An 11,763-nucleotide genomic window follows, 5' to 3' on the forward strand; every position below is an offset into this window, starting at 1 on the left:
AGAGACAATTAACTTAACAACTTTAATAATTTTTACTTTACACAATAAACTTATTTAATTTAATTCAATATTCAATTTATTTACTTTATTTCACTTTATTTACTTAATTTCAATTTATTTACTTTATTTCAATTTATTTTCTTTACTTTGTTTCAATATTTAATTCACTTAAATCTAAACGAAAAGTGTTAACGATAAAGTTTTATGACGAAAACACAAAATGCGATACCCTGGGAGAAGTTCTATCCCGGAGTAGCAATATTTCCCTACGATTTAAAAAGCATGAAAAATACACAGAGGATAAGGAGTGGAAGGATTGGCGAAAAGTTCTACTCACCAACCGACCGTTCTCTGCATACTCGTTCCACCCGTACTTCGATGACAAATTTATTTGGTTCGGCGGATTTATTAGTTTCCCGTAGTATCACGAATTTAAACGGCGGATTTTGACACCAATCGCGTAAACTTTAGGAAAACTTGCAGCAATAAATCCGAACGGCTGCGCCAGTCAGATTTCGGGAGCGGGGTGGAAGCTTTTTAAAAAGGATTATATTTAATTAAACTAAGTGATCACGTCCTCGCCGAGTTGGAGGCGATTTAATAATGATTTAATATTGTGGCCGATCGCAGTCGTCCAGTACGGTGTTTACAATTTAGTTCTGCTGACACATCTCTTATGTGAATAACAATTCTACGAATGCTTACACTGTAGAGTGGAAAGTGATGACTTATCTTGTTTAGTCTAGAGCAGAGGGAGCTGACGGATGCATAACTACCTACTGTTCAAAATATTATCCTTAGTAGGCCGGTTGTCTCGGTTCCCAGTGCCAGAGGCCGTATGTTCGACTCCCGCACAGTACAATCATTTTTTTTATCCACAAATTTTATTTATTTGCTTGAACATTTTATTTGTATCAATCTGGGCGTCTTACTAAAAAACACGGTATTAGTGATTCCTAGTCTACCTAAGTTTATTTCTTTGTGTAATAGTGCCCCCAGTACAAGCTTTGTTTAATTTGGGTCTAGATGGCGAGGCGTGAAATTGGCCAAGGATATTTACTATTAACATTATTCACCTAGGTACAGTCGCGGAATGAAAAGGTTCGTCACCTTAGTGTCGGTTTTCGCTTGCACTAGGTACTGTAAGAGTCAAACCTGCCAACATAAAAGTGCAAGAAACAGTGCTGCTAACATTTAAATAAATATTATGACGTTTGCTAACGAATAAGGTTTTGCTTGTTTATTTTTCTATCCCATCAGTGCAATGCAATGATGACATTGACCAATAATAAAATTGACAATAGTTTTTTTTTTATTCAATAGAAATAATAATGGCAGGTTGAGCCAACAAGAAGGTTTTAGTTTATCAATCATAATAATCTTTTTGACAAGATTAATCGTCAAACAACTTTGATCTGAATAATTTTGAACTTTACTGACGAACAGTTAAAGATTATTTTCTCTAACTCGAGATTATTCCGTAACATAGTTTCAAAAGGTAATATGTGCTCGCGATTCGTTGAAGGAATCAATTTGAAAACTGACGAACCTTTTCATTCCGTGACTGTACAAAGATTTTTGTTATTTTAACTTTGTTTGAGTTGCTTATCTCTAAATTTTTTTCAGAATGGTATGTATATGTTTGACATATACATACTATTACCCACTATGTTTGAAACGATGTGTAGGTATTTTCAAGCCTACCTGTGTACAATGTTGAGAAAATCCAGGTATTATATCTGTGATAGAATAGAATGATAGACAGATCATTACTTGTCTAGGATGTGTATCTTCTAAGAATAAGGTAAGGCTCTTTTTATTCTATTTAGGTATTTTATTATTTGGTGCCGTGTGGGGACGGCCGTAAAGAATACAATTCCCCACCGCCAACAGGAGGCGTGTCGTAAGAGGCGACAAAATCCTGTAGCACGAGATGGGCAGCAGCGTCTGCGTGCGAAATTTATAAAAAACTGCGCTCGCCAACCCGCCTGCCAAGCGTGGCGAGTATCGGCAATGATCCCCCCAATGAGGAACATAACAGCGACCAGGCCCCCAGTCTCCGGTAGCCCCGCAGTTCCTGGCTACGGTAGCGGTCAGGGTAGCAGCGGGGCGGGGGGTGCTAAGAATCTCCGGAGGCGGACTGGCTACCCACACCAACGACGACTGGCCCTGGTAACGCATAATATACGCACATTGAGGACTGACGATAGGATCACGGAGTTGGAAGACGAACTGAGTAGGTTGCGATGGAGTATAATGGGACTATCGGAAGTCCGACGAGAGGGCGAGGACACGATCACTCTAAAATCCGGCAACCTACTCTACTACCGGGAGGGCGAACAACTGTCCCAAGGTGGTGTACGGTGGGTTTCTCGTCCACAAGTCCCTCATTAACAACATCATCACCATCGGAAGTGTGTCGAGCAGGGTTGCTTACCTGATACTCAGAGTATCCAAAAGATACTTGCTGAAGGTAATTCAGGTATACGCACCGACCTCTACACACCCAGATGAGGAAGTAGAGGCTATGTATGAGGACATAAGTAGGGCCATACATACTACTAAAACCTACTTCAATGTTGTTATGGGGGACTTCAACGCGAAGCTAGGCATGCGAAGTGATGATGAGCTGAGAGTGGGGCAATTTGGATGTGGGCAACGGAACCCCAGGGGGCAGAGGCTGGCCGAATTTCTGGAGAAGGAAGACCTCTTTGCGATGAACTCCTTCTTCCAGAAGCCGCCTCATAGGAAGTGGACATGGATGAGTCCCGATGGTTCTACGAAAAATGAGATTGACTTCATCATGACCACAAAGCGACGAATATTTAGTGATGTCTCCGTGATCAACAGGGTGAAAACCGGTAGTGATCACCGAATGGTCAGAGGCATACTAAATATTAACGTCAAGCTAGAAAGGTCCCGTCTGATGAAGTCTACGCTCCGACCCTACAATTCCCATATCCACTGCCCCGAGAGCTTTCAGCTCGAGTTGACAAATCGCTTTGCATGCCTGGAAAACTGCGAGTCAGTGGATGAGATCAATAACGGGTTCGTAGAAACTGTCCAGGCGGCTGGGCTTAAATTCTTTAGACCTCGTCGTAAAGACAAGCCGCAAAAGCTCACCGACCACACCCTCAACCTCATGGCAGAACGACGTGCAATGACGCTGCAGTCCTCCGTTGACGCTACGGCATATAGGCAGCTCAATAGACAGATAAGGAAGTCCTTGCGACATGATATTCGCAACTTTAATACTAACAGTATTAAAGAGGCGATAGAGCGGAACCAAGGCTCCAAAGTGTTCGCAAGAGACAACTCTATTGGGCAAAGCCAGCTGACGAAGCTAACGACGGCGGACGGTAGTGTAACGTCAACAAAAGCCGAGGTTCTGCGTGAGATCGAGAGGTTTTATGGACAGCTATATACCTCGGTCACCAAACCCGTTGATAGCTCAACTTCAGATCCAAGAGCTAAGCTAACTCGACACTATACCGAAGATATCCCGGACATCAGCCTATACGAGATTAGGATGGCTCTCAAACAGCTAAAGAACAACAAGGCACCGGGTGATGACGGAATAATATCGGAGCTTCTGAATGCGGGTGGAACACCGATACTGAAAGTCCTTCAGAGACTCTTTAACTCCGTCCTACTCCAGGGAACTACGCCAGAGGCATGGAACAGAAGCGTGGTGGTGCTCTTCTTCAAGAAAGGTGATAAGACCTTGCTGAAGAATTACAGACCCATCTCGCTTCTGAGTCATGTCTACAAACTGTTTTCGAGAGTCATCACGAACCGTCTCGCGCGTAGGTTCGATGACTTCCAGCCTCCCGAACAAGCCGGATTCCGAAAAGGTTATAGTACCATAGACCACATCCATACGCTGCGGCAGGTTATACAGAAGACTGAGGAGTATAACTTGCCACTATGCTTGACGTTTGTGGACTATGAGAAGGCCTTCGATTCGATTGAGACTTGGGCAGTGTTACAATCTCTCCAGCGGTGCCGTATTGACTATCGGTATATCGAGGTGCTGAAGTGCTTGTACAAAAACGCCACCATGTCGGTCCGAGTACAGGAGCAGAGCACGAGGGCGATTCCACTGCAGCGAGGCGTTAGGCAGGGAGATGTTATATCTCCGAAACTGTTCACCGCTGCATTGGAAGACGCTTTCAAACTCCTGGAATGGAAAGGATTCGGCATAAACATTAATGGCGAGTACATCACTCACCTTCGGTTTGCCGACGATATTGTGGTCATGGCAGAATCGTTGGAAGATCTTGGCACAATGCTCGAAGACCTTAATCGAGTTTCCCAACAGGTAGGCCTGAGGATGAACATGGACAAAACGAAGCTTATGTCGAATGTCCATGTTACGCCCTACCCAGTTTCAGTTGGGAGCTCAATTCTCGAGATTGTCGACAAGTATGTCTACCTCGGACAAACGATTCAGCTAGGTAGGTCCAATTTCGAGAAGGAGGTCAATCGTCGAATCCAACTCAGCTGGGCAGCGTTCGGGAAACTACGCAACATCTTTTCGTCCAAATTACCTCAATGCCTGAAGACTAGAGTGTATAACCAATGTGTGTTACCAGTGATAACTTATGGCTCGGAAACGTGGCCTCTCACTATAGGCCTTATACAGAAGCTCAAAGTTGCACAGCGTGCTATGGAGAGGGCTATGCTTGGTGTTTCTTTGCGAGATCGAATCAGAAATGAGGAGATCCGTAAACGAACCAAAGTCGCTGACATAGCCCAACGGATTAGCAAACTGAAGTGGCAATGGGCAGGGCACATAGTACGCAGAACTGACGGCCGATGGGGCAGAAAGGTTCTGGAATGGAGGCCGCGTACCGGAAAACGCAGCGTGGGACGTCCACCTACAAGGTGGACCGACGACATCGTAAAGGTAGCAGGGAAGCGCTGGACGCAGGCCACTACCAATCGATCAACATGGAAAGCATTGGGGGAGGCCTATGTTCAGCAGTGGACGTCCTATGGCTGAAATGATGATGATGATGATTATTTGGTGCCTTATTGAGAGGGTAGTTATTATGAGGGCGAGGCATTACTTGTGTAATAAATAAAATGTTAAGATATCTACAAAACCTTTATTGCCTGTTTTATTAAATATAACAGTCTACATTATTTAGATGTACCTAACTTCAGACTTCTTTAGTGCTGGAACACTTTTTCGGTGATGTGGATGTCGTCGAAGTGTTGGGGGTACTCTGTTCCCTTGTGGTAGACGACAGCATCCTTGAAGTACATGTTGGGTTGGATGAAGTGGTGGGATACAGGGCGGTCAAGCGGGTATCCGAAGGGCTTGTCATCCAGCATGAACGATTCCAGAGGCTCCAGTTCCTTAGGCATTTGGACACTTGGGTACACATATACGAAGAATTGCAGAGGGAATCCACTCTTAGTACCTCTAGGAAGCATAAGCCTCTTAGGCAGGTCATCGTAGCTCTCCATCATGTCAACAGGCAGTTTATTCTCGGCCAACAACTCATAGATCTGGTGGATGGACAGAGAGTCGTCCTTAAAGTGGAAGAATTCCTCGGAGCTGCGCTCAATCACATTTTCTCCCTTGGTAAGCTGGTGGGTGAACCAGTCCAGTTGAACGAAGTTCATATAGTTGTCCTCAAACTGGATAGGGTAGCCCTTGCTGTCGTATTTGGGACCAACGAAGATCTTGAAAGTGGCCTGCTCGTTAACGTCAGACTTAACGTTGATCTTAACCGTGAATGGTTGCTTGTTCAGACGTGGCTGCAGGACCACGAAAGATTTCTTTGGGGCAACAAGTTCACTGTCAGAGTAAATAATGCTGTTCGTGGCATTGAAGGGGTGGAAGTCGAAGAAGGTGAGCAGCTCGCTGATTTCGACGTGGTTGATCTTGACACCGATGTAGTGAAGGTTGTCTTGAGAGTACGGCTGCACGTACTGCTTGTATTGAAGCATGAAACCTACGATCTTGTTGTAGATCTGGTAGAAGGCAGGGTCACGCAGAGAAGTCTGGTAGAAGTCAAGCGCGGTCGGGATGAAGGAGTAGCTGAAACAAATAGTGATTATGTTAGGGCTTGACTAACGTACATTTCTAAAAGGCACAAGTAAAATATGTAAGCAAATGTTTTCTGGTGATAACAAAGACATGATTACAAAATATGTGTACTTATTAAGTATTTAAAATGTTAGTCTAATACACTTTCAATCAATCGTAAATAAAATACTCACTCGTCGTAACTGTTGTAACTGTAAGGAGCAGCACCCAAGATACGGCGAGCAGCCATTTCGTAGGAGCGGTGGTAGTGGTTGTGTCCAACCTTCTCGTACAAGTCAGGGTTCGCTTGCCAGAAGTTTCCGACGAAGTTGATCGATTTGGAGTTGTAGAAGTCCACCTCATGGTTGTACTGAAAATAAAAATACAATCAGTCAATATTAGTCACACAACGTTACGTTATTAACTTAGAAGATAATGCTTTAGTTTAGGTTTGAATACTCACAGCTTTGAACTGACCCTTCTCCAGGTAGGACAGGAAGATGTCTTCGTAGTTGCGGACAAAGCGCAGGTCGTCAAGGTTCTGCTCAGTCTGCATGTAATAATAGTTAGGCCTCTGAGCGAAGGGGTAGAAGTTGGTGGTCATGAACGGGTAGTAACCGTATTTGAATGGCTGGTACCAGGAGAAAGTAGGGATCTCACCCAGACCGTTGGAAAGTCTTTCCAAGTAGTAACGAGCCAAGAGCTGTTGGTAGAAGTAGTAGTAAAGTTCACCACGTCTTTCCTTGAAGATGCCCAGGGCTACTTCGTCTCCGTGCTCCCAGAAAGGCATAGAGGTGTGGAAGTAGGTGTAGTAAGCGTTCCAGCCAATGTCCTCAGTTAGGTACGAAATCTTGTACTCATTGTGACCGTAGGTGTGGAAGTCGGAGTAGTTGGTGTAGTAGTAGTAGTATTCGCCCTCCTCAGCAATGCCGTATTGTTCGAAATCTAAGTCGTCGAATGGCAGTCCACGCATTTTGCTGTAGTACATCTTGCTGAATGCACTGAAGTTGACATAGTACTGGGGATAGATCTCGTAGAAGGCAGGGAGAACTAAGTCTTTGGTGTCAATACGCTGGAGGACGGCAACGTAGAAAGCATACGCGAAGTATCCTCCATTGACGTGGACGCGAGCCCAGGCAGCGGTATTGTAGAAGGTGTCGAAGTCTTTGGCGTAGTAGAACAAGTCATATAGAGCTATGACTTCTTGTCTCATCTTGTCGTCGAAGATCGAGAAGTGGCTGTAATTAGGGATGTATTCCGTGTCGTACAGCTTGAAGAACGCGTCAACGACTTCTTTCTTCTGAAAAAACAAAAGGACAGTGTGTAATTTGATGGTCAAGCGTAATAGGTAATTGTAAGAAATAATGTTCTAAATGTAATGAAGTAAATTAGAAACTTCACAAACCTCGTACTGATCGACGTGAGCCTTGATGTCGTACTCTGAGCCAACTTTGTAATAGCTTGCATGCTTGTTGACTTGACTGACGGCTTCGAAGAACTCCAAGATTTTGTACTGTCTCTCCTTAGTTACAGGTTGAACTAAAACAAAGCGATCAATGAGTCATTAGTCTTCTTTTTAATACAACTTTGAAGCTTACAGACATTTGTTAAACCTAATAGATTAGACATAATTTTATTGGAATAACGGTGTGTCTAATGTGCAGTTATGTGTTCTACGATATTTTAAGTAGAATCTTTAGGCATACAATTATTATACCTGTATGCAAAAAAAATCGTTCTAACATAATATACTTGTAACACAAAGTCGCTCCCAGTGCTGTTTGTGCTCTTAGATCTTCAACTACACAACGGATTTTTTTAGTTTTGAGCACTCAGTTGAGTACAATACGAGTACATGAGGGGTACTTTGACCCGTGCAAAGCCGGGGCGCATAGCTAGTATCCATAAAAGTACTAGTATGAAAACCCAATAAAGATCTATCTTGAAACTTAGAAATGCACAAAAATTACAAGTGTTTAAAAAACATTAAGATGCACTTACTTGTTTCAGTCTTCACATGGTGATGGTACTTGAAGAAATGAGATTGATCAACGGACCCGGCCAAAGCCAGGGCCACCAGAGACGCCAGAACGACGACAGTCCTCATCTTGCTCTTCCTGGGAGACAACTGTGCCTGTTCAGTGGTCCCAGGTAATATTTATACTCAAATTTTATCATGCACCGTTGCAATCAGTCTCAACCCTGGTCAAGGCGTGTGGGGTCTTTTAGACCGCAAGTAAACATTTTATTTATTTTTGCATGAATTTCTGGTTTTATCTACAGTCAAACGCATGTTTTAATCGTTTTTATAATGAAAACAAAACTATATAACATTTCCTGGTTCTATATCATTTCGTTGAATCATCTTCATAAAAATCATGCATTATTAAAATAATCATATTTTGTCCTCCTACTGAAATATCTCAAAAATAGACTTTTGCTTACATTAAAAATGTATTTTGAAACGTTTTACGGCCTCCTGGACTTATATTGAAGATCCAAATTGCTTACCTAGCTTTCCTATCTTAATACGAAAAGGGGCATTATCCTTCTACCCATTTGTTACATAAATATCTAGTAACTCTGGGGTCGTTCGTTCGTTCGTTCGTTCGTTCGTTTCAGCCAAATGACGTCCACTGCTGGACAAAGGCCTCCCCCAAGGTTTTCCACAATGAACGGTCCTGCGCTGCCCGCATCCAGGCTCTTCCCGCGACCTTTACCAGATCGTCGGTCCACCTAGTAGGAGGCCTGCCCACGCTACGTCTTCCAGCCCGTGGTCGCCACTCGAGAACTTTCCTGCCCCAACGGCCATCGTCTCTACCAGCTATTTGCCCCGCCCACTGCCACTTGATTTTAGCAATTCTGCGAACTCTGGGGTCGTATAAGCCCCTAAGTAGGTACATTTTGTGGCACGATACATTTTAGGGTTGACGCAATCGCAGTTTCCATGCTGCGTTATTTTAAGATGCTATTATTGACCTACCAAAGTTTGATTGTGAAGTACTGAAATGACATTGCCGTTATCACATAAGTATTTTAAATATCATCAATATCATCATATTTTAAATATAGACCAATTGAAAGTGGTGAGTGACCATAACTAGGTAACGAAGGTAACTAGAGGAATTGACACTGGGACTTCCATCGTACCTATTTCCAGTCCTGAAAACATCGATTTGATATATAAAATCAGATAGATGATCGGCAGTTTGTTTGACTTACTTTTGCTAAAGATCTAAAGTGTACCTGAATTAATAAAATACCTTAAAAGTAATAATAATAAAAGTAGGAAATGGAACTAATGTAACAAACTTAAGCAAATGTGAAGATAATAATTATGTATGGTAAAAAAATTTAATACAAAAAATCTTATGAAGTTTTCTCTCTTCAAAAAACTACTAATTTTCCGACCAAATAGAAGGAGGTTCTTAATTCGACTATCGCCCGTATTCACAAATCTTACTATGAGGTCTCAAAGTGCGCGTGGACGCACAGGGCCACATACGAACCAATCACAGAGCTGTATTCAACGCTGTGCTTTCGATTTGCTGCTTCACTTAAGCAAGCATTGTTTGTGAATACGGGTGTATGAGTTTTTTTATATGTATTTTAGGTATTTTACCGCAGAACTCCGTATAATGAAGCAATTTTTAGAAAAATATTTGATTGGGTATGCTCCCGAATTGGCCCCATTAAATTTTATCAAAATTGGTTAAGTAGTTCAGTTTTGAAACTAAAATCATTTGAAAACTGGGAAAATATAAAAATATATCGTTTAATTGTGGAAAAACTAGGTACCTACTACTCGTATTTCTTGAAATTATTGCTGAGCATACTTACCTAACTTGGTAATAATTTAATTTTAAACTTTCGCGTTGTGCGAAACCTATCCGTGTATCGCGTTAAAACCGGATTAAATTAATTCAATTAACTTAGTAATGTTGAAAAACATCATACAATTGTTGACCAATAAAAAAATAAATCAGTATGGGAAATTAAAAAAAGGAAAGAGAAACGTTCAGGTTTCATTTCCGAGAAAATTCAAACGATATTTAAGTTACGATTTGTTAAATAATTTGTCAGTAGTTAGTTTCTAACACATTATACCTATGTGTATGGTTTTATTTAATTAGTTCGCTTCCACCTTCGGCCTGATCATCACTTACCATCAGGTGAGATACAGATCAAGGCTTCCTCGTTGTAGAAAAAAATAAATAAATAAAGTGTTTAAAAAAGTAGAGTCACGTTTCAGCCAAATGACGTCCACTGCTGGACAAAGGCTCCCCCAAGAATTTCCCTAACGACCGGTCTTGCGCTGCCCGCATTCAGGTTCTTCCAGCGACCATCACTAGATCGTCGGTCCACCTCATTAAATTTTTGCTGAAAATAAATGTCTGGAATATTCTTTCTATTTCGTCTGTATTCTACGATCGGCTAGTTACCTCAGATTGTCTCAACTTTTTTACAGACTTTAGTTAAAGATAATTATTTCTATGCTAGTTTTACAAGTGATTAATAACTGCACTTTATTTATCTAATCTATCTAATCTTATAAACTCACTAGCGGCCGCCCGCGACTTCGTACGCGTGGATCCCGTTTTATCCCCTTAATATATCTTACGCGGTTTAGGTTTTTTCATACAAATGTTTTTTCCCGCTAACTCCCGTTCCCGTGGGAATTTTGCAATATCCTGTTGTAACTAAGCTTTAAGTTTACTAAGGTACCTGCATGCCTTTCAAGCGTCTAACTTAGACAACTTTCAAGTGACAAATTTCAAGCGTCAGGTTTAGATTTTTCATACAAAAGGATTTTCCCGCTAATTCCCGTTCCCGTGGAAATTTCGGGAATTCCTTTCTTAGTGCACCTCTACGGTACCTAAGCTACGTCCCTTCCTTTCAAGTGCCTACGTTTAGCTGTTTAGGCTGTGCGTTGATATGTCAGTCAGTCAGTCAGTCAGTTTCTCCTTTTATACGAGTATATTTAGATTTCTTGTTCTATGCTTTATTTTGCACATAATGAATATGGTTGGTTTTATTTTGACTTAAAAACTGGTTATTTTCCATGAGTAGGTAGGTACCTAGTGTTTTATTGATAAGTATAATACAACATTTAGTCATCTGTGTTTTGGCTGTCTCTATGCATTATCACTTCAAGCAGCGCTATACCTATTATGATCGTATTGTAAAAAAATACAAAACATGTACAACACGTACTATACGAATATACTCGTACCTAACTTAATTATTAATATTATTTATTTTTCTAGTAGGCTTTTAAAAAGCTCTTTTACACGTCCCTGTATAACTTTAACCGTAGCATTGCTTTGAGACAATAATAGAAGCGATAATATTATTGTCACACATATTCTGTAAATAAAAATAGGTATCATTATCTTTTATCAATTAAGGTAATTTTGTGAGCTTTTTATTTTATATATATGTTACGGTCAAAGTGATAAATGTGAAAATTATGAATAATCGCCGGTTATTATGAATAATTACCGCATGATTTGGTAAATGTGATTAATATGAGATCATTTATGTGTGTATAAAACTAAATAGGCGGCTTAGGGGTGTCCCAAGTGCCACCCCCGCCGCACCTTAACCTATTTTTCACTTTAAATCAAAACATTATGTTATGGGCATCATGGAAAAGTAATATTATGCAAGAAACATTCCAAACTCATTATGCCAAATTATATTAATATATGATATCAAAACGT

General features: G+C 41.3%; 1 protein-coding gene across 1 annotated transcript; it reads right to left on the reverse strand.

Annotated features, from left to right (window-relative positions):
* Positions 1-5,097: 5,097 nt before the first annotated feature.
* On the reverse strand, positions 5,098-8,177 carry LOC135078837 (arylphorin-like). The gene is made up of 5 exons (XM_063973393.1): positions 8,042-8,177; positions 7,446-7,579; positions 6,504-7,340; positions 6,235-6,410; positions 5,098-6,052 (listed from the first exon to the last, which is right to left on the reverse strand). Exons 1-5 carry the CDS (start codon positions 8,145-8,147, stop codon positions 5,176-5,178), a joined length of 2,130 nt encoding a protein of 709 aa, XP_063829463.1. The 5' UTR covers positions 8,148-8,177; the 3' UTR covers positions 5,098-5,175.
* Positions 8,178-11,763: the final 3,586 nt, after the last annotated feature.

Source organism: Ostrinia nubilalis, chromosome 15, assembly GCF_963855985.1.
Source record: "Ostrinia nubilalis chromosome 15, ilOstNubi1.1, whole genome shotgun sequence".
NCBI classification, from domain to species: Eukaryota; Metazoa; Arthropoda; class Insecta; order Lepidoptera; family Crambidae; genus Ostrinia; species Ostrinia nubilalis.

Excerpts from the sequence above, each read along its gene's own strand:
- LOC135078837 (XM_063973393.1), bottom strand. The coding sequence starts at position 8,147 with ATGAGGACTGTCGTCGTTCTGGCGTCTCTGGTGGCCCTGGCTTTGGCC. Across the intron at positions 6,411-6,503 it reads AGAAGGGTCAGTTCAAAGCT|TACAACCATGAGGTGGACTT; the intron begins GTGAGTATTCAA and ends TTTTATTTTCAG. Across the intron at positions 6,053-6,234 it reads AGTTACAACAGTTACGACGA|CTACTCCTTCATCCCGACCG; the intron begins GTGAGTATTTTA and ends TATTTGTTTCAG.